This window comes from Felis catus, chromosome C1 (genome assembly GCF_018350175.1).
Source record: "Felis catus isolate Fca126 chromosome C1, F.catus_Fca126_mat1.0, whole genome shotgun sequence".
In the NCBI taxonomy this organism is placed as follows: Eukaryota; Metazoa; Chordata; class Mammalia; order Carnivora; family Felidae; genus Felis; species Felis catus.
In genome coordinates, this window is record NC_058375.1 from 118,003,565 (window position 1) to 118,027,436 (window position 23,872).

The 23,872-nt window shown below is 42.7% G+C and overlaps 1 protein-coding gene across 2 annotated transcripts in view; it reads right to left on the bottom strand.

The window, feature by feature from the left end:
• Positions 1–476: 476 nt before the first annotated feature.
• RALB (RAS like proto-oncogene B) overlaps positions 477–23,872 on the bottom strand; it is a 43,739-nt gene continuing 20,343 nt past the window's right edge. For both annotated transcript variants that reach the window (XM_003990699.5, XM_045033650.1), the window contains exons 2-5: positions 19,724–19,889; positions 12,385–12,593; positions 8,140–8,317; positions 477–2,070 (exon numbers count right to left, since the gene is read on the bottom strand). In XM_003990699.5, the coding sequence (XP_003990748.1) occupies positions 1,951–2,070; positions 8,140–8,317; positions 12,385–12,593; positions 19,724–19,837 (621 nt within the window). In that variant the 5' untranslated portion in view covers positions 19,838–19,889 and the 3' untranslated portion in view covers positions 477–1,950. The remainder of the gene's footprint in view (positions 2,071–8,139; positions 8,318–12,384; positions 12,594–19,723; positions 19,890–23,872) is intronic.

Genomic DNA, 23,872 nt, shown 5'->3' on the forward strand with positions numbered 1-23,872 from the left:
CAAGTGTGTGATTACCTTCAAGTTTTCAAATTTTAAGAGGGGGGCCTGGGTGGCTGAGTCGGTCAAGCATTCGATTCTTGATTTCAGCTCAGGTCATGATCTCACGGCACATGGGATCGAGCCCCGCGTCAGGCTCTGTGCTCACAGCATGGAGCCTGCTTGAGATTCTCTCTCTCCTTCTCCCCCTCTCCCACTCACTCGCTCGCTCTCTCTCAAAATAAATAAATACACATTAGGAGGAAATTTTAAGAAGAGTAGTCCTCTCTCCCAAAGGAAAGATGAAGTTAAAATACTATTTATATTTAAATTTTATTTCCCACAGTCCAGTTCAAAGGATTAATAGAAATAAAGTTTGTCTGGTATCACAGAAAACCTAACATAATCAATAATGAACGAGTTTCTGTCAGTTTCTTTAATGCTTGCATTTTACATGTATGACAAAAGGGTAAAATAAAAAGCTTGAAGCCCTGAAAAAGTGTATTTGTCTGCTTTTTTTATTTAAAAAAGACCCATGATTCTTTGGGAGGTGATACAAGATTGGTTCCCAGTCAGATCATAATTTCCACAATTTCCGTAACAACCATAAATTTGAAAGGTTCCCACTCTCCCCACCCCAGTTCCCTTTTGGCACCTACATGTGAAATGTCACTTCCAAAAAATGGGGGGAAATGTGCTGAATACTGGGTTTTCATCACAGTACTCCTTTCCTGAGGAAAAAATTTCTGGTTGCTAAAGTTAGAATATTGATATACAAAAAAGCTTACCATATCTCATCAATAAGAGCCTTTTTCGAACCAACTCTATGGCTGTCTCAGAAGAAAATTATATTAGAAACAGCAGCCAATTCTCAGAGGTAAAAAGCAATGGCTTATCCTATCCTTTCCCACGTCTTCTAATTTTAAATTTAGAATTACAGAGCAATTCTATGAGAGGTAGCAGAATGTCTGACACTGGCGCTGGCTTCATGATTTGAGGATACAATTTGAACTCATCACATTCTTCAGAAGAACTCATTATACTTAAAAGCAACAAAGGAAGAGGCTTTCTCAACCTCTGCATGCAGAGAGGTCGACCAGAAGGACAGACATCGGTTACCAGTGGAGAAGGAAGGGTCTCACCTTGGCTGGCAGTTAGGGAAGGATGCAACCAAAGATAGACTTTTTGCTCTGATAAGGAAAGTATGCCATGTATAAAGCATACTACTCTGGAGTCTTCACTTAATCTGCTAAAAAGAAGCTTCTACACAAAATTCAGGATCCTATAGGAGAGAAATAGCCAACACAGGCTGTAATTGGCTAATTTTTACATATGAAGAATTTGATTTTCATTTTTCGTATCTAAGAAGGATTTATGAGCTTGTTACTGACCCATCTGGCCCGATTCGTATTTATTTTATTTTTTCACGGTGCTTCAGATCTTCAGGGTATTGCCAAGAAACTTATCACACAAAAAAAAATCTCTGAATTTTTCAGTGTCCTTAGAACTTAGTGGATTTTTTTGAATATTTCTGTTAAGCTGATAAGAGTTGGGGAGAGTCTTATCCTACCCACCTCTCCCCAAACCTAATAAAATAGGACATTTTTATTCCAAAATAAAAGATGGTAATGTTATAAAACTAGGGGGGTGGGGAAGAAGATGCTACGACAGTGTATTTCTCTTTAATTAACACCTGACTATTTCCTACCTATAGCACTACACACGTGACTAAACTTTTGGGAGGGAGAGAGAAGGAAACTCCAAAACCTCCTGACAAAGTAGCCATTCCGATGCATAGACAAGGGCTTATTTCTTCTGCCAGCCACTGGTTCACAAATATTTTCCCCATTTAAAGAAGTATGCGTGAATGAGGTTGGGAGAGCAGGGAATACACCAAGAAGTCGACTATACGCTTCCCTCAATGAGCCCACCCTATGTCCTTAGCGGTGATTGCTTCCTCCGCCATCTTGGCATTCACAGTAAGCAACATCTTTCTTTAAAACTTTTCTTGTTCTTGCTGCTTTTCTTGCCATTCTTGTCTTTGTTCTCTGACATCTTTTTGGCTCTGATTTCTCTCATTAGGTCAAAGAACACCTGGGGTGCAGAGGAAGGAACGAAAAGAATAGGGAGGAAAAAGCCGTTTAATGATTTCATGAAGCAATTCCACTAAGCAGGATATGTAGTCACATTTTAAAGCATAAAGCAAACTTGTTTTTATAAACCCTGAGCCAAATTTTGCATTAGACTTTCTAGCATTTGCAACCACCAGGAAAGGTTAAGAACATGCGTACCTGCTACTGGGTGCTTTCTTATATACCACCACACCTTATGTAATCCTAATCACGACCCTGTACAGGTAGGAACATCATTATGCCTGACGGCTTCTCCAGCAAGACTAGCGACTTGGAACATGGTGGGGTTGAGAGAAGAGGAAATAAAGCATAAACAAACTGAGGCTCCTGCACTAGGAAACTGAGATGGGAGAGGAGAGATGTGCTGTCCCACCACCCCTCCACAAGGAGCCCCTACCCTCATTCTCAGGAACAGCCACTGTTCCTTGAGACGTTAGCTGAAAGGCACTTTATCAAGAACTGATATGACTTGTCCTCTGAATGCAATGTACTATTCAGATACAAATTATCATCTGTCAAATAGTTTGGGTTTTGCCCTCTGCCTCCAGCAATCATGCCAAAGTGCCCATGATACCCAAGCAGACAAAATAAGCCTGAGACAAAGAAACATTTCAGATTTCTCAGAGGGAGTGATAGAGACTGGAAGCAAGAGGCTGAGTGCAGGCTTTAATCTTCAGATGTTCACACGAAACGACAACCTCCTTTTATTTCCATAGACATATCTTCTTCTTGGTGAAAAGGAAGATGGAGCTTTCTGAGTGGGGGACTCCACATGCATTTACCACCAGCTCCAGGCACAAAAAGGCACCCCCCCTCCCCACAAAATGACCTAAGCACCCCACCCACAAGAGCAGCAGTGAACAACCTCAAATGCTACGGCTTTTTCGTTTTGTTCTAACAGCAAAGGCAGGAGGAGGATGGAATGTGTCCAATTTAAAATGATGACAAAGTTGTTCACGGGCTGATCTTATCAACCTTTCGTGTAAACTGTGTACAAGCGAATACAATGCTGCCAGTCATAAGTTTCTGCTGGGTCCTGTTTGGCAGGTCAAGCTGGTCCAGCGGAGGAAGGAGATCCAAGCTAGCCTGCAACAGCCCCAACCCCCACCAGCCTGTCAAAAACTACACATCCCGGGTTCCAGGCCAAGAAAGCCTTCCCGGTGTTTTTTAAATGAAATACATGTCTGGATTTTCTGTGTGTTTTCTACAACTAGGAAACAATTTGATACAAAGAAAGAGATTTGGAACGGCACAGCAATCAGCCTAAGAGCTGAGAAATAACAGAGGGAAAAAATAGCGAGTGAACATACTTCACATTACAGACAGATTTATATTGCAGACGCTACCAAAATGCCTCTAAAGTGAACCCTTTCTGGGCTGCCTGGGTGGCTCAGTCAGTGAAGCATCTGACTCTCGATTTCGGCTCAGGTCATGATCTCACAGTTTATGAGTTCGAGCCCCACGTCAGACTCTGCGCTGTCAGAATGCTGCTGGGATTCTCTCTCCCGGTCTCTCTCTGCCCCTCCCCCACTCACACTCACTCATGTTCTCTTTCTCTCTCTCTCTCAAAATAAATAAACATTTAAAAAATAAGTAAAATAAAGCCAACCCTTTCTGAAGAGAAATAATGACTGACACCACAGAAATAAAAAGAATTATAAGAGAATATTAAAAAATTATATGCCAACAAACTGGACAACCTGGAAGAAATGGATAAAGTCCTAGAAACATATAATCTTCCCAAACGAAATCAGGAAGAAATAGAAAATTTGAACAGACCGGTTACTAGTAACAAAATTGAATTGGTAATTAAAAAAAAAAAAAAAAGAAAACCTCCCAACAAATAAAAGTCAATGACCAGATGGCTTCAAGGGTAAATTGCACCAAACATTAAAGAAGAACTAATACCTATTCTTCTCAAACTATTCCAAAAAAAAAAAAGAATATGAAGGAAACCTTCCAAATTCATTCTAGGAGACCAGCATTGCCCTAATACCAAAACCAGAGAAAGACACCACAAAAAAAGAAAGCTACAGGCCAATATCTCTGATGAACACAGATGCAAAAATCCTCAACAGAATTATCAGCAAGCTAAATTCACAATAATTAGAAGTATCATTCACTACAATCAGGTGGGATTTATTCCAGAGATACAGGAGTGATTCGGTATTTGCAAATCAATGTGATATATCACATTAAAAAAAGAAAGGATAAAAACCATATGATCATCTCGATAGACACAGAAAAAGCATGTGACCAAATACAACATCCATTCATGATAAAAACTCCCAACAAAGTGGATTTAGAGGGAATATACCTCAATATAATAAAGGCCATGTATGAAAAACCCACAGCTAACATCATACTCAATGGTGAAAAACTGAGAGCGTTTCTTCTATGATCAAGAACAAGAAAAGATGTCCACTCTCACCACGTTTATTCAAAATAGTACTGAAGTCCTGGCCACAGCAATAAGACAAGAAAAAGAAATAAAAGGCATACAAATTAAAAGGGAAGAAGTAAAACTGTCACTATTTGCAGATGACATGATACTATATATAGAAAACCCTAAAGATACCACACACACACAAAGACTATTAGAAGAGATAAATTCAATAAAGTTGTAGGATACAAAATTAATATACAAAAATCTGTTGTGTTTCTATATACCAAAACTGAAGTAGCAGAACGAAGAATTAAGAAAACGATTCCATTTACAATTGCACCAAAAAGAATAAAACACCTTGGTAGGAATAAACTCTACCAAGACGTGAAAGACCTCAACTCTGAAAGCTGTAAGACACTGATAAAAGAAATTAAAGATGACACAAACAAATAGAAAGATATTTCATGTTCACAGACTGGAAGAATTAATATTGTTTAAGTGTCCATCCTCCTCAGAGCAATCTAGAGATTCAGTGCAATCCCTATCAAAATACCAATAGTATTTTTCACAAAACTAGAACAAATAATCATAAAATTTGCATGGAACCACAAAAGACTTTGAAAAGCCAATCAATCTTAAGAAAGAAGGAGGTATCATAATCCCAGATTTCAACATATACTTCTCCAAAGCTTTAGTAATCCAAACAGTATGGTACTGGCTCAAAAACAGATACAAGAATCAACAGAATAGGAGAGAGGGCAAAGAAATAAACCCATGAATATATGGTCAATTAATCTAAGACAAAGGAGGCAAGAATATGCATGGGGGGGGTTAGTCTTTTCAATAAATGGTGCTGGGAAAACTAGACAGCCACATGCAAAAGAATGGAACTGGACCACTTTCTTACACCACACACAAAAATAAACTCAAAATAGATTAAAGGCCTAGATGTGAGACCTAAAACCATAAAACTCATAAAAGAAACAGAGGCATGAGCATTGGGTGTTGCATGGAAACAATGAATCACTATATTGTACATCTGAAACTATTATTATACTGTATGTTAACTAACTGGAATTTAAATAAAAACTTGAGGGAAAATAAAAAGAAAACACAGGCAGTCATTTTTTGGACATCAGCCTGAGCAACATATTTATGGATCTGTCTCTTCAGGCAAGGGAGACAAAAGCAAAAATAAACTACTGGGACTATACTGAAATAAAAAGCCTTTGCACAGGGAAGGAAACCGTCAACAAAAGAAAGAGACAACTCACCAAATGGGAGAAGATACTTGCACATCATATATCCGATAAGGGGTTAATATCCAGGATATAAAGAACTTCTACAACCCAACACCTAAAAACCAAATAATCTGATTTAAAAATACACAGAGGACCTGAATGGGCATTTTAGCCAGGGAGACACAAGGACGGCCAGCAGGCACATGAAAAGACACATCAGTAACCCTCAGGGAAATGCAGATCAAAACCGTAATGAGATGATCACCTCTCACACCAGCCAGGCTAGTATTTTGTCAAAAAGAAAAGAAAAGAAGTGTTGACAATGATGTGGAGAACAGGGACCGCTCCCTGCCCTGCTGGTGGGAATGCGAACTGGTGCAGTCACTGTGGAAAACGGTATGGAGGTTCCTCAAAAAATGAAAAACAGGAAAACCATATGATCCAGTAATTGCACTACTGGGTATTTACCAAAAGAAGATGAAAGCACTAATTTGAAAAGATATACGCACCCTGATGTATATAGCAGCATGATTTACAACAGCCAAATTATGGAAGCAATCCATCGATAGATGAATGGATAAAGAAGATGTGGAACATATATACAGTGGAATGATGTCACTCAGGCATGTAAAAAGAAAAAGCTTGCCATTTGCAACAACATGGATGGACCTAGGGGGTATTTGGCTCCCCTAATAAGACAGAGAAAGACAGATGCCATATTATTTCACTGACGTGTGGAATCTAAAAAAACAAAACAAACAAAAACAGACTCAAATACAGAGAACAAACTGGTGATTGCCCAAGGGGAGGAAGGTGGGAGGATGGGTGTAAAAGATACAAAAGTTGAGATACAAACTTCCAGTTATAAAATAAATAAGTCACAGGGATGAAAAGTACGGCCTCGGGAATATAGTCAGTAACACTGTAATAACATTGTACGGTGACAGACCGTGATTACATCTACCATAGTGAGCACTGAGTAATAGACACAATTGTTAAATCAATTTGTTGTGCGCCTGAAGTGACGGTAACATTGTACGCCGATTATACTTGAACAATAAATAAAAATTGTTTAAAAAATAAAGGGAGCCCCTTTTAATACCAACATCCTAAACACCAATGTTCTTCTAGACTCATTTCAAGCTAAAGTAAAGCTTGGTCGCAAATCTGTCCCTCTCAGGTAAGAAGTAAAGGAGAATTATTTCCCCATAAGAAGGAGCAACATGAGATGCAATCTGGGGGCTTCAGATGCTGACGCCGCATAATACAAAGCAGACATATCCACGGCTCGGCTGCCAAAATGAGGTGGGTTTAGATGTTACAAGAGCACAGATCATGAAGTAAGAGCTAACAAACAAGGTGAAGGCAGAGGGGAAAGCCTCATCTATAAGGCTGTTCACTTTAACTGTGTGGCAACCGCTCTGAACCTTAGTTCTTTAGAAAAAAAACCCCAAACCTAACAATAGCGATCACTAGTAGGTGGATCTTCCAACTGTCAGATGTTCAGCATTGTCGGGGCCCCTGGGTGGCTCAGCTGATTAGCATCTGACTCTCGGTTTCAGCTCAGGTCATGATCTCACGTTTCGTGAGTTCGGGCCCCACATCAGGCCCTAAGCTGACGGCACGGAGCCTGCTTGGGTTTCTCTCGCCCTCTCCCTCTGCCCTTCCCCTACTTGTGCTGTCTCTGTCTCTCTCAAAATAAGTAAATGAACTTAAAAAAATTATTAAAAAAAAAAAAAAAGATTTTCAGCATTGTCAAGATTTCCCCCTTTCACCAGCATCAGAGATTTGAATGAGAAAGTACACTGGGCATCGCTAAGAGAGAGAAGGGAAGGGGAAGGGGAAGGGGAAGGGGAAGGGTAAAGGCAGGGGAGGGGAGGGGAGGGGATGGGAGAGTTGATTCCTGAGAGCAAATAGTATTTGGAGACTAAGTTACAAACACAGAACACATTGGCTCTGCCGGTGGACAGTAAGGGGAAAAGAATAAATCTAACCGATAAGTCACTGACAACAAAATCAAGGTACAACATGTTTCCCTGGGGAAGCCCCTAAGAACCCGCTGATGGACTTGGCTCCTGGAGAACAATAGGCCGCAGCAGATGAGAGCACAGAGGTGCTACTGTGGCCGTCCTTCCAGCACTGCCTTCACTGACCCCGGGGCCATACTTCCAGGGGCCAACCTTAAGCATGCTCTAACAAAGGCTCAAGACAAAGTGAGGGGACTCTGCTCTGGGTTGTTTTAAATCCACAGTCAAACCCTCCCAGGGCTTCTCACTGTCCTGGCTGAGACATCTGGAAAAGTCAGTTCTCCCCTACTTTCCACAAATGGTTCCCTCAAAACCAAACAGATGAGACATCTACGTGCTGCAGTTTCCCAAGAAACACACAAAGAGCGCACACCTACCTTGTCCACGTTGGCCCGCGTTTTAGCCGACGTCTCCACGTACTGCACACCCCACTCCTCTGCTTTCGTCCTGGCCTCCTCGACGGGCACCTGCCTCCGCTCCTCTAGGTCGGACTTGTTTCCCACGACCAGCAATGGGATTTTATCTTCTTCGGCCTTAACGCGGAGGATCTGTTCCCTAAGGCATTGCATCAAAATAAAGCAGCTAAGAAAGCTAGAATGAGAACTCAATTTCACTGATGCATCTAAAATGAACGGCTTTCCTACGGCAGAAAAAATTGTTATGCTCGGACGTGTCCCAAGGCAGCATTCCCTAGATCCTGTCACAAACAAGACAAGTGTTTTCAAAGCCTGGTTCTCAGTTTGCCTACATCAGGAGGACCTGGGGTGCTCGTCACAAACATGGGTTTCTGGGCCCAACAGGAGGCCCACAGAAGGAATGTCTGAATAGGAGCCCAGGATTCTGCCTTTCAACAGGGTCCCCAACTGATGCTTAGGCACCAAAACTTAACAAAAAGAACAACTTAGGAACTCTGGGATAAAAACAAGCTAAAAGAAGTATCTTCAGGGGCCGCCTGGGTGGCTTGGTCGGTTAAGCACCCAACCCTTGATTTCGTCTCAGGTCAAGATCTCACGGTTCATGAGTTTGAGCCCCGCATCAGGCTCTGAGCTGCCAGCATGGAGCCTGCTTGGGATTCTTTCTCTCCCCCTCTCTCTCTGGCCCTCCCTTGCTCTCTGTCTCTCTAAATAATTAATTAATTAATTAATTAAATATCAAAAGAAGTATCTTCGTACATAAATGCATAATTCTCCTGAAAACATGGTATGATTTCTTTGTGACACTAACAGCTGTGAAATCAGTGTTTTTCATACGGAAGGTGGCAGTCTATTAGTGGATCGTGAAATCAGTTTAATGGGTCACAACCAGCAACGTTTTTTTCCCTCAGTGAAACAGAACACCATAGACCAGGGCAGAAACATCAGAGGGGATCTCAAGTATGACATGAAGTATGTTTTGTGAAACTTCTGTTTCGATTACATCTGTATGCGTATATGCACCTGCCCCCCCCCTCCCCGCACCACTCCCCACCACAGTTTCCATTTAGATATAGTAAATGTTACAAGCAATGGAATGAGGTCAGTTAAGTTAGGCACTAATCATGTTTAATTGTGTGTCATTTTTCTACTACAAAGTAAAAAAAAAAAAAAAAAAAAAGGAAAGGAAAGGAAAGAATCCAATATCTACGGAAAAGTACTTCAAAAACATCTCCTTAAAAAAAAAAAAATTAACTGTAACACCTTAAATTTTACCTCTCCTAAAGCTATCAGCTACCTAAATTACTAATCAATACCAAATATTAAAAAAATAAATATTTCATTTCCAGTATTTTGGTCCAATGAAGACATTTCTACTTTCACATTCCAATATATTCCCAAAATAGACCACCTCAAAAGTGTATTTTGTGGGGATCTGTATTGATTTCTCTATGATATAGGGTAACGTTTGAGAATAATGAAAATTTAAAAAAATTTTTCCATTAGAGTCAATTTAAGTATCAGATATCAAATATTCTAAGAAAAACGAAAAAGAAGATAAGGAGATGCTTATAAATTGCCTCTAAGTAGCTTTGCTATAGCCTACATTTCAACAGGGGTCAAAGAACATGCTACATTTAGAAGTTACGTGATCAGCACAAATTATGACAAGAAAAACTGATAGCTCTCTGGCTCATTAGTCATGCAGAGGTTTGTAAAATGACCTCATTAATAAACATATTCATGCAAAAATAGAAGTACCGATTCTGGTCTCTTATAAAAAAAAACCTAGCTTTTGAGCTTATTGAATATTGTCCAGGGCAAACTTCAAGGAAGATGGAGCATGTTAACATTTTGTTTTATGTTGGGACCTTTCCATAAATACAGAAATGCTATGTTTGAAATCTGTTAACAGGCATAAAGGAGTTTAACCACAAAGACTCAGATGCCCTACTTCCATTTTCCGTTTCTGATGCCGTGAGAAACCTGGACAGCCTCGTGACTGTTCTCTGAATGTCCGGAGCTCAAGTCAGAAGAGCTAACCTGCCCTCCCTTTTCCTTTTAGGTAGTCATCTGTCCTTTTTCTCCTAAGGACCTCTGTTCTCACATAATGACCGAAACCCACCTCCCAAGACGAGATGAGACCGCCCCAAATCCCTGAGAACACATGGCTCTGTGTGCGTGGTGCGGGGCGACAGGACGAGGTTGGCACTGTGTCTTCTCTGGACGTGATTCTCCCACTGTCCTCCACGTCCTTTCTTGGCGAGTCATGGGGTAATGGGAAATCAAAAGGCTCGGACATTCAAGATAATAAGGAAGTGTGTGCATCCGTCCTGTTTTATCAAGGATGCACTCACAATTATGAATACATCGACGGTACCCACATAGAGAAAACCCTAGGCATGTCGGGAAAGTCTGAAAACTCACAGGACTTCTCCTAAGAGTCCTGGTCATTTAACTGATCGCCACCATGCACGTACTATAGTACCAGAGAATTTAGATGTGCCACCTTTGAAGACTTGACACTATGAAGCCCAGCAAGTGACGACCACTGTGTTTACCTGGGTTCACCCCTTGAGGGCCCCCTGGCTCACTGATGCTTCCTTCCAAATCTTGTGGGGGGAAATTTAGTTTCCTCATTTTCACCTTTGGTTGACCCCTTAACTTCTGACCAGAACTTGCTAAAGAATGGAAAAAAAATATATGGATTTTCTTCCCTTTTTAGTTCCCTGTTAGACTCTAGATTTGCTTCTTAAAATCAAAAGTCATCTGGACAGATATGTTTATAAGGGGAGTAGATAAGAGAAACAAAACAAGCATGTAGGGTAAAGAGAAAGACGCCATCCCCATCGGAATTCCTCTAAGAATTATGCCTAACAGCTCACAATTTCTTCGTAACAATGGACTTCAGGTATCTTTAACCACTGCACTTAAAATGAGTAACAGCGGTTCATATTCTACTCACTGTGTAAGCACCATGTGCCCACGCTGTGACAGGGCCTGGGGACACAGCGCGGTACAGGATGGCTGTGGCTCTTACACGTGTACAGCCCAAAGCATCATTTCGTTTCATCTCATCAAGTAACAAGTACACTTTCAGACAGAGAAACAGAATCTCCAATGCCAAGTAAACCTGCTCAGGGTCCCCAAACTGCTAGGTGGCAGGGCAAGGATTTAAACCCAGGTCTGTCTGATTCTAAAGCTGGGCTCTTTTCAGTCACCTATGTTACAAGTCCTACAGGTGCCGCAAACGGTCACTCTAACTGACATCTTTCACTCTCCTGACAATGTTTCATCAACCTCAAAACAGATCAAAATGATGACTTTTCCAGCAAAATTATAAAAAGGATAAAGATAGTTAACCCATCGATCACTGTCTCTTAGGATTCATATGAAAACAAAATTAGAAGTTCTTGAGTGTATGGAATGGCTTCGTCCTCTTTTTTTTTTTTTTTTTAATGGCAGGTTTCTTTTCTTTTTTCTTTTTTTTTTTTTTAAAGGGTTACAACCTTTTAATTTTTTTTTTCAACGTTTATTTATTTTTGGGACAGAGAGAGACAGAGCATGAACGGGGGAGGGGCAGAGAGAGAGGGAGACACAGAATCGGAAACAGGCTCCAGGCTCTGAGCCATCAGCCCAGAGCCCGACATGGGGCTCGAACTCACGGACCGCAAGATCGTGACCTGGCTGAAGTCGGACGCTTAACCGACTGCGCCACCGAGGCGCCCCGGCTTCGTCCTCTTAAGATTCCCTTTTTTTCTTTAATGTTTATTTATTTTGAGAGAGAGCACGCATGTGCACACATGAGTGGGGGAGGGGCAGAGAGAAAGGGAGAGAGAGAATCCCAAGCAGGCTCCACGCTGTCAGTGCAGAGCCCGACGCTGGGCGTCTCACAAACCACGAGATCATGACCTGAGCTGACATCAAGAGTCCGACGCTTAATCTACTGAGCCACCTCTGAAGATTCTTAAGGTAATTTATATTCAAAAATTATAAAAATGGGGAAGCCCAAAGAGATGGTAACAAATGGGGGGCTCTCGTGTGCCAAGATTCAAAAAGCCCCAGGAAATCCGTCAGCGGAATTCTTCTTAATAACAAGCCCAACCCTCTGTTGTTATGCTCAGCCCCAGATTCCTGCCAAGCTGACCACGTGAGAAAGACAGGCAGAAAGTCTCCTGGAGGCTGGAGGCTCTTTCGTTTCACACATACCTGAATTCGGCAGTTGCTGTAAATGATTCATGTTCTGTGATCGAGAACACGAGGAGAAAACCTTCCCCACTGCGAAAGTAGTTGTCTCGAATGGCTGCATAGTCCTCTTGTCCAGCCGTGTCCAGAATATCTATCTGGACTTCTTCTCCATCAAGAACCACTTTCTTTCTGTAACTGTCAGCTTTGGTAGGTTCATAGTCTTCTACAAACTGCGGGAATAAACAACATTATCAGTAATTAACAACATACTAAGGGAAAGAAAATTTGCCAAAGAAATAAATTTCAATATATGGGCACCTGGCCTATAATCAACTGAATATTTATTGAGTATTCATAATTATCACACTATGTTTAAGGCACTATAAAAAATAACTCCTTCTTTAACACTTCTTTATTGCTCTCGGTTCTACTGCTTTTTATTTTGTTTTTATTTTTGTTTTCATGGTTTTAATATAATGTATTGTCAAATTGGCTCACATACACTATGTACAGTGTGCTCTTGGTTTTGGGGGTAGACCAGAGCCAATATTCCCATTTTTTAAATGAGGAGACCAAGCATAGGGCAGAAAGAACACTTGGTGATATTATTCACAGTATAAAATTATAATATAAACACTGGCAAGGGTGAGAAACAGAAGCTCTTACACACAATCAACAGAAGTATAAAACTCATCTGAAAAGTGATTTGACAAGAGGGACTAAGGGGATTAAACAGCCAACATGATAAACTTCAAATGGGTCAAAAATTAAATATAAAAAATAAGCCCATCAAGTATCAGAAGAAAGCATGGGTGAAATCCTTGTATTACCTTGAAGTAGGGAAGGCCTTTTTAACTATGACTCAAAATCCAGAAGCCATGTAAGAAAAAATTGATAAATTAGACTACATAAAAAACTTTTTAAACTTCTATATGGCACAACACACTATTTAAAAAAAGACAAATGACAAACAGGGAAAAAGTATTTGAACCCATATCACAAAGAGCTATATTTAAACAGTTCCTAGAAACAGGGAGAAAAAAACATCAATAATCCAACGGGGAAAAGTGGCAACAGACATAAACAATTGACAGAAAAATACATACCTATGATGCTAATCATACAAAAAGATGTTCATCCTCACTAATATAGAGAATGGAAATTATTGACAACACAGAGATACCGTTTTTCACCTACCAGACCGGCAAAAAACCCAACGTCGGACAACATACTCTGGGGCAAAGGCCCTCTTGCACATGGCCGGTGGGAGTAGAGAACAGCACAGCCTTTACGGGGGTGAACACGGCAACATCTAACAGCAGTGGAGAAGCGCTCATCTCCCAGCCACCTGCTTCTAGGAATCTAATCTACAGCAACACACAAGGTGATCACTGTGGCACTGTGTGTGACAGCAAACGATCAATAACCACCCAAACGCCCAACAACAGGCACCCATCAACGGAATACTACGCAGCTATAAAAAAGAGGTACCGTTAAAATAGAATTGGTGCGGGTGGCCTGGGTGGCTCAGTTGGTTAAGCAGCCAACTTCGGCTCAGGTCACCATCTCACGGTTCAAGCCCTGTGTCAGGCTCTGTGCTGACAGCTCGGAGCCTGGAGCCTGCTTCAGATTCTGTGTCTCCCTGCCCCTTCCCTGCTTGTGCTCTGTCTCTCTCACTTTCAAAAATAAGTAATAAAACATTTTTTAAAAATTAAAAAAAAAGAATTGGTGCTGGTTGAAGCAGATATCTAGATGCAAAAGAATGAAGTGGGACCCCTACTTCATATCACATACAAAAATTAACTCAAAATGGATCAAGACCAAATTGTAAAAACTGAAACTATAAACTCTAAGAAGTAAACAGGTGTAAATCTTTATGACTTTGGATATGGCAATGCATTCTTAGATAGGACATCAAAAGCACAGGCAACAAAAGAAAAAGTAGATAAACTGAACTTCATCAAAATGTAAAACTTTCATGCTTCAAAGGACATCATCAAGAAAGTGAAAAGATAACCCATAAAATGAGAGAAAATATTTGTAAATCATATATCTAATAGGAGACTTATATTCAGAATACACAAAACACTCTTAAAGTTCAACAATAAAAAGACAAATAACCCAATTTAAAAATAGACAAAAGAGGGGCACCTGCGTGGCTCAGTCGGTTAAGAGGCCGACTCCAGCCCAAGTCATGATCTCGCCGTCTGTGGGTTCGAGCCCCACGTCAGGCTCTGTGCTGGCAGCTCGGAGCCTGGAGCCTGCTCTGGATTCTGTGTCTCCCTCTCTCTCTGTCCCTGCTTGCTCTCTGTCTCTCTCTTTCTCTCTCAAATAATAAACATTTTGAAAAAATTAAAAAAAAATAGATAAAAGACCTGAATGAACATTTCTCCAAAGAAGCTTCACAGGTGACCAACAGGCACGTGAAACAAGGCGCAACATCATCAGTCACTAGGGAACTGCCAATCAGAACCACAGTGAGATATTGCTTCATACTCACTAGGACGTATAATCAAAGAGAGACAATAACAAGCATTGGCAAGGATACAGAGAAATCGGAACCCTCACACATTGCTTGTGGGGTTATAAGATGGTACAGCTGCTATGGAAAAAAGTTTTGCACTTCTCAAAAAGTTATACATAGAGGTACCATATGACCTGGCAAGTTTCATGCCTCGGTATATTTACGCAAGAGAACTTAAGACATAAGTCTACACAAAAATTTATGCGCATGTGTTCACAGCAACATTATTCAAAATAGCAAAAAAGTAGAAACAATCCAAAAGTCCATCACTTGATGAACGGATAAACAAAACACAGCGTATCCAGACAATGGAATATTATTCCGTGAAAAAACCTGATGCAGGTTACAACATGGATGAGCTTTCAAGACATTGAAAGAAAGCCTGATACGACGTGAAAGGAGCCTGATATAACGATCACATAATGTGCGATTCCATTTACTTGAAATGTCCAGAACAGGTAAATCCATAAAAACAAAATGGTTGCCAAGAACCCGAAGTGGAAGCAGGGGAGGCAGAAATGAGGAAAGACTGCTGATATTAGGGTGCTTTCTTCTCTTTTGTGGAGGCAGAAAATTGTTCTAACATTATATAATAGTGACGGTTGCATGCCTGTGTGAATATGCTAAAAAAAATCATCGAATTGTACACTTCAAAAGGATGAATACCATGGTGTATGAATTATATCTTAAGAAACTAATTTAAATTTTTAAAAATTTAAAAATTGAATTGAGGGGCGCCTGGGTGGCTCAGTCGGTTAAGTGTCCAACTTTGGCTCAGGTAACAATCTCACAGTTCGTGGGTTCGAGCCCCACATCGGGCTCTCTGCTGTCAGCAGTGAGCCAGCTTCGGATCCTCTGTCTCCCTCTCTCTCTGCCCCTTCCCTGCTCATTCTCTCTCTCTTTCTCTCTCAAAAATAAATAAAACATTTAAAAAGAATTGAGATTATCAGTGTGAACTTAGTGGGCCCTTTGAAGAACACCCTTAAAAAAAGCCTTGTACTGATTTTAAGCCCCAAAATAAAAAAACGACAAGATTTTTAGTATTAGGTTCTTACATTTGTACTAACAGTTATCTTAAACTAGACAAAATATGAAAATTGACCTGTTTCACAACAGTGTCCTATTAACTCCTTTCCAAAGAGACAAATCCATGACCCCAAAAACCCAAGCACCCAGTGCAAATCTCTGAATACCACCATGAAGCATCTCAAGTGCGTATTTCTGAGCTTTCAAGGTTAAAAAGGTCCATAGACTCGCTGGACACGGGATGTCTGAATGTCCTCATAGCGACTGCATACCTCTGTGTCAGTGCAAAGTGTACAGATTATTAGAACATGGACTACAATCTTGATTTTCCACTTTTCCATTAGAAACAGAAAGTCCTGGAGTCTTGGTATCTGTTAAGACGATCCACACCCCTGGCCCTGGGGGGCGGTGCGTGAGTCAGTTTCAGATGCCTAAGACACACAGATTCCCCAGGGATCTGCGTCTAAACTGCCTTGGCCAGCTGCTGACAGTCTGCCGTGGTTGCTGTCAAAGTCCCCGGTCACCAACCTCACATGGTCCGTAGCTTTAGAAGTCTTCAAGTATGTTAGGTCAAGGATAAAAAGATTAAGATCTCCCTCCAATTTTTCTCAAAGTCAGACCTTAGCCAAAAATAAAAACTTCTGGGACCACTGCCCCTTGCATAACCCAACCCTCATAGCAATTTCACCATATAAGCTCTTTTTTTTTTTTTTTTTTTTTTTTTTAACTTGAGGTAAAGCCCTGGACCAAGAATAAAGAATGCGGGATGTGGGTAGACTTTAGGTAACTGGCATCCCGGAGCACAGGACTGTTCCCTTTTCTGTGAAGTCAGGCTTGACCAGGTGATCTCTCAGGCAGGAATCACCACACTTGGCCATACATCAGACTGCTGGGAGAGCTGCGCATAAAATGAGAGTCCCCATTTTCAACTCTAGAAATGTTATTCAGAAGGTGATCGGCTAAGTTTGGGAATCACTGCTAAGATCTCGAAGATCTCTTCAAGCTCCAAGACTATGATTCTGGAACTCTCCTGTCCAATATAGTAGCCACTAGCCACATTTGCTGGAACTCTAGTCACATGTGCAGACAGTACAGATACAGAACGTTTCGTCGTGGCAGAAGGTCCTACCGGACAGCATTGCTTTAGAAATCAATTAAAGACTTCTCCAGACGTACATTAATCCCTCTCTATTCTTTCCTTGCTCTCATTTTACCATTTCTTCAACAACTGCTGCTCTCCAGTCCTCAACTATGTTTGCCCATGAAGAAATAGACTGAGATCAAGCCGAGTTTTCCCTTGTTTCTCTGAAGGTACGAGGAAGAAGGGACAAAACTCTTCTGTGTGCATATTCCCCACCCCCTGCCCCCACTTAACCATACGCACACATACAAACCTACATAATAAAAATGAAAACCCAGGTTCGACTCTCCTACTAGCTAGTCTCCCGCAGCGTCAGCAGCTGTGCTATTGACAAGACTATTTTGGGATGGATAATTCTCGGTTGTGAGGTCTCTCCTGTGCGCTGTAGGGTGTTTAGCACCATCGCTGGCCCCTACCCACTAGGTGCTAGTAGTAACTGCCCTCCAGTTGTGACACTCAAAAGTATCTCCAGACATTGGGGCGCCTGGGTGGCTCAATTGGTTGAGCGGCCGACTTCGGCTCAGGTCACGATCTCACGGTCCGTGAGTTCGAGCCCCGCGTCGGGCTCTGTGCTGACAGCTCGGAGCCTGGAGCTTGTTTCGGATTCTGTGTCTCCCTCTCTCTCTGACCCTCCCACGCTCATACTCTGTCTCTCTCTATCTCTGTCTCTGTCTCTGTCTCTCTCTCTCTCTGTCTCTCTCTCTCTCTCAAAAATAAATAAATAAACATTTAAAAAATAAAAATAAAAAGACCAATACTGTGGCAAATATACCCTCAGGTGACCCTCAGTGAGTCATGCCCCTGGTATGATACTCTCCCTTTTAAATACAGAGGACTCTGTGATTGGCTTCTAACCAACAGAATGTGGGAAAGATCGTGAGATCACCCCATGATTACGTTTCCTTATATAAGAATCTGTCTTAGCTAACCAGAGACGCTCCTACTGGCCTTGAAGAAGCAAGGTGCCACGGAATGAACCACCTATGGAAAGGGGCCTGGTGGCAAGGACCTGTGGGCCTCCACCCTACGTCTGCATGAAACCCAACTCTGCCAGCACCCAGAGCTTGGAAGAGGACCCGAGCGTCAGCCAGGCTCACGGCCCCAGCCAACTCTGACTGCAGCCTTGTGGGACCCCGGGCAGAGCAGCCAGCTAAGCCACGCCAGACTCCCAAGCCCTGGAAACTGTAGATAACAAACATGTGTTGTTTCAAGCTGCTAAATTTCTAGTAATTTGTTACATGGCAATAGAAAACCAATACAAATACCACTTATATCACAAAATCCAGCAAAATAACATACTTTTTATTAATTAACTGCCTGGCATAACTCTAGAATACCTTCTTAACTGGTTTGTTTGTTCACTGCATCCTCTTTGATTATCTCGTCATACAGGCCAACGATTGTGTAATATTTCCTATAGAGGATGAAAAACAATTTAGTCTTATCCTCTAGCATAATTGGTCCAAGTTTCTCTTTTATTGAAAGTTTAGAAGGATTTTCTTCAGCTTCACAATGACGTGACACTACTAGTAATAGAAGGTTTAGGACTATTGTCAAATTTAAGAAACCTCTCTTAAACTTCCCTGGAAGAGACTATAAGATCTGGAAGAACTTTCCCAACCAGTTTCTAGCTCCACGTCTCGACCCTTGTTTCTCGAGAACTCCACAGCCCACACACTTCCAGAACCAGGTGCCACAGGACCACACTCACACCACGATAACCTCCTGGCCCTGCACCTCACATCACAGTGCCAGGTGAGTCAGCAGAGTGGGTGGTGGGAATATTCCGGGAAGCCATCCCTACAGCGAAATGGCTAGCAATACCTTAACCACATGCCCAAGTGACTCCAAACCACATAAATAGATACCACTAATTCCCAGCTAAATATATCCTTAACCCAACTTCCCTCAGCTAGATCCCAAAAATGGCCATTGCCATTCCAACACCACCCAACAAAAGTTGGACAGAGGGCAAGTCTAGTGAAGATCAGATAATGATCTTCACCGACTGTGGTGACAGGTATCTTCCTTTTGGAAATCCTGTAAAGCACACACCCATGGGAAACGTGACGTGAGCGCCGGTCAGAACACTCTGCCCATGGTACCAACCGACGGCCCGGGACATTTGTTGCCACGGGAATCAAAACGGTGTCGTCACATTGGACTCAGCACCACATTAAGTGACATAAATGTGGGGCAAGGATGGTGTGAGCTTTACTTTGCTGCATGGCAGAACTAGAGAGAACCTGATGCCCATCACTTGAGAAAAGACTGTCTTATGACAGCTTGGCTCTCCCTTTCACTACCTCCTGAAAGTGACTGTCACAAAGCTAAATCTGACCTGTTCTTTACAACGGTATAAGAGTATAAGAGGCCCCTCCTCTTCCCTCGCTCCTGTCAGAAAGCAAGCTCAAAGGATAACACCGGAAGTCACGCAAAGCGGGGACCCCTCACATCCCCGCCAGAGTTGAAATTACTTACCAAAAATCAGCAGCCCAGATCTCATGCTCGTTAGACCCCCTATAAAGCTACTCGGAAACCATGTTAACACAGATTTGCCCCACGATCCTCCGTGCACGTGGGGCACTGAACACATGAACACAGCTGGAGGAGGGACACTATGACAGCAGACGCGATGAAGAAAGGCGTCTGCGCCCGGCATGTCTTACCTCATCGTACATGAACTGAAGCGTCAGGGCCGACTTGCCAACCCCTCCACTGCCGACCATGATCACCTTGTGAAGGGCCAGGGAGCTCTGGCTCTTACTCTTGTTTGCGGCCATCCCGCTGGTTGTCTAAGGTCGCGACACACGACCAGAGGACCCGGTTGAAGAGCTGCCAAGGAACAAGACAAAGACTCAGAGGCAGTTCGATGTCTACCCAACTGAAAGAAAATGAAGTCCGTGTGCGCCAGGAAAGCCTAACCCAGACATTCCAACAGAGAAGCAAAGCTTCTAGGTGCCGGGCAGAGATGAAACGATCCCTCCAACAACCCCAGAGGTCATTTACCATAGCAGAGCCAGAGAGAAAGTAAGACAGAGAGGGAAAAAATGGCACCCAGTGCCTGGATCGCTGGGGAGTGTGGGGAGGGCAACCGGACACTAAAAATCCTCAAAGGCGCTTCTCTGAAGTGGAGAGACCAGAGAGCTCTGAGTCCCACCCTTCAGATCTCCCCCCAAGTCATCTGGTGCCACAGACAGCACTCAGGGACCTCAATTCCGCCCGCTTTATTCTCACCGCTCACTTCCCCTTGTGCCTCTGCCTCCCGATACACACACTCCCACAGCCCCCAACGCGGGCCACAGAGGTACTCTGGAAGGAGATCAGTAAACGCAGTTTTTTATAGTAAGTACCCCCTTGTGGCACACGATGGAGCTAAAAGAAAGAGAACGAAATTATTTCCTTCGAGTGTATTTAAAGTGGTGAACCAAAATGAGTTAAACTGGGGGCCCCTGGGTGGCTCAGCTGGTTGCATCCGGCTCTTGATTTCAGCTCAGGTCATGATCTCATGGTTCATGGGTTCGAGCCCTGCATCAGGCTCTGCGCTGACAGTGTGGAGCCCTGCTTGGGATTCTCTCTCCCTCTCTCTCTGCCCCTCCCCCACTCACACACGCACACGCACACATACTCTCTCTTTCAAAATAAATACACTTTAAAAAAAATGTTTTGGGGCGCCTGGGTAGCTCAGTCGGTTAAGCGGCCGACTTCGGCTCAGGTCACGATCTTGCAGTTTGTGAGTTCGAGCCCCACATCAGGCTCTGTGCTGACAGCTCAGAGCCTGCAGCCTGCTTCGGATTCTGTGTCTCCTCTCTCTCTCTCTCTCTGTCCCTCCCCTGCTCATGCTCTGTCTCTCTCTCTCAATAAATAAATGTTAAAAAAAAATTTTTTAATAAAAAAAATAAATAAAAATAAATTTTTTTAATAAAATGAGTTAAGTTCTCCTATAATGATCATTGATCAAAATCAGTTTAACCTCCTCAGATGTGAGATAAAAAGAGGAGGGAATCCCAGGCACTGTGGGAAGATAAAGTATTCCAAACATGTAAATTTAATAGTAAATGGAATTTACTTTAACTCCAGTACCAATTTTTATTTTAACCAATTCGTATGAGAAAGCCTAGTTCACATATGCCACAGAGTAAGGAAAGGACGCAGGCTGGGGCATCTCCTGGGCCTGAGCCGGGGTCTGCCATTTGTGAGCTGGGAGACTTAGAACTATTTGAGTTCTCCAAGCCGCAAAACCCAACCACCACCTGCCTTGCAGGATTCTCCTGAGGATGAGAGACCTAAGCACAGTGCCAGGCACCCCCTAGGAACTTAATAAAGGCTGGTTTCCTTTCCAGCAGACTTGAACATCCTAACATTTAAAAAAAAATCTTTTTTAATGTTTTTATTTATTTTTGAAGGAGAGAAAGACAGAGCATGAGTGGGGGAGGAGCAGAGAGAGAGGGAGAGACACAGAATCTGAAGCAGGTTCCAGGCTCTGAGCTGTCAGCCCACGCGGGGCTCAAACTCACGAACCGTGAGATCCCGACCTGAGCCGAAGTCGGACGCCCAACCGACTGAGCCACCCAGGCGCCCCATTAACATCCTAACATTTAAAAATTTTTTCCAGGGGCGCCTGGGTGGCTCAGTCGGTTAAGCGTCCGACTTCGGCTCAGGTCACGATCTCGCGGTCCGTGAGTTCGAGCCCCACGTCGGGCTCTGGGCTGATGGCTCAGAGTCTGGAGCCTGCTTCCGATTCTGTGTCTCCCTCTCTCTCTGCCCCTCCCCTGTTCATGCTCTGTCTCTCTCTGTCTCAAAAATAAATAAAAGTTAAAAAAAATTTTTTTTTCCAATTCCAATATGGCAGGCTCCTATTTCCATTACTGCTGACGAAGGAACTTGACAACATCCCCACTAGAACAATAAATTAATACACACAGTACACACATAAATCATCCATTGGTTGATTTATAAATAAAACATTGGTTTAAATCAGTGGCTTCCATCCTTGGCTGCACAACGGAATCCCCTGGGGAGCCTTGAAACCATTCTGATGCGGCGCCTGGGGGCTCAGTCGGTTGAGCGTCGGACTTTGGCTCGGGGTCATGATCTTGCAGTTTGTGGGTTCGAGCCCCGTGTCGGGCTCTGTGCTGACAGCTCGGAGCCTGGAGCCTGCTTCAGATTCTGCGTCTCCCTCTCTCTCTGTCCCTCCCCGTCTTTCTGTCCCTCCCCCACTTGTTTTCTGTCTTTCTTTCTCAAAAATAAATAAACATCAAAAAAATTAAAAAAAAAAAAAAAAACATCCTGATGCATGGGTCCCACCCCAGAGAGTCTGATGGAATTGGCCCGGCATGTAGCCTAGCATGGGGACTTCTAAAAGCTTCCCAGGTGGTTATAGTGGACACCCAACGTTGAGAACTTCTCTTACATGTACAGCTAAGCTCAAAAGAAAGGAAGAAATCCCCAAGGTAGGGTGAAAAACGTCAGGGCCCCTAGAGCTGCTGTTCCCGCAGTCTTGAATAGCTGCTGTTCGCAGTAACTTAGGATTTAGCAAACACACAGGGCTGAGGGACCAGCTGCCCAGGCCAGGTGGGAGTCAGAACTGACACCTTTTCTCAACTGAGAACAGAGAAGCCAAGACCCTTGGAGGAACACACCTTCAGGTAAAGAATGTACTAGAAAAACATTTGTTGACCAACAGGGGACAATGACAGAGAAGCTTATCTGACTGAGCCCCAGCTGCATGGAAGCGTACCCAGAAAATCTGTGACCATGGCTCTTCTCCAAAGCCAAGAAGTTAACATAAAAAGCAGTCCGAGTCTGGTCGCAGTGCTGGAACACAAGGCAGAGTGACAAACAAAACCTCTCTGGGGACACAACATGCAGTGAGACAGATCAGGATACTCATAGCTAAAATCCACAGATAGGAGCCCACAGCTCCAACCTACGAAACACCTAAGAAAATCACCATACGTGGTAGTTCACATCCATAACAAGCAAGGCTTTTCAGACAGCTATTATAAAAAGTATAATTTGAGCATTTTTAACAAAGGCAAAATCAAAACGCTAGAAAAACAACATTATCAAAAGACCAGGAGTTGAACAAGAACCCTTTGAATGTCTAACATATTTTAAGCATTTAAAACAAAGAATAATAAAACCATAGGGAAGGAGGAAAAAAAAACTATTGATTTTTTCTCCACCTATTTTTGGCTTATTGGTTGGAGCCCTGCAGATCTGACAAAAAAACAGAGTAACAAGAGAAAAACAAATGGAAGCTTATCACTGTGTACATCTCACAAACACACACAATTCAGTGATGAGTAACTCAAGGGGGTGGTCAGAACTTCAGCTTACATCGCATCTTAACAAAATAATAATAAATTTCGGAGAAGTGACAAGACGAACAAAACAAAAGAAAACAAATAAAGAAACAAACAAAAAACAAGACTTTGCACTTCTAGGGGCAACAAAGCGTGGGAAGACAAACACTATCTAAGGGAAGTTGATAGACGAGATGAGGGCTAGTGAGTAAGGTGTTTGCTAAGCAGGTTCCTCTGGTGCCCTCTCGGGGCTGGTAGGAGCCTAGAGCTGTCTCAGGTGATTCAGAATAGCCCTGCCCTTCCTGGTAGGGGTGCGGCGGGGAGGCAGAGAATTTTATTTTGGTCTGTTTTCAACTGTCTTCAGCTCGAAATAATCCTATGTCAACGTGGCATATTTGGGGGTGGCACACTCCAAACCCTTTCAATGCTCAGTAGAAAATTTAGGAAATATCTAAACCATCTTTCAAAGAGAAAAAAAAAATCACTTACGATTCCACCACCCAGAGATAT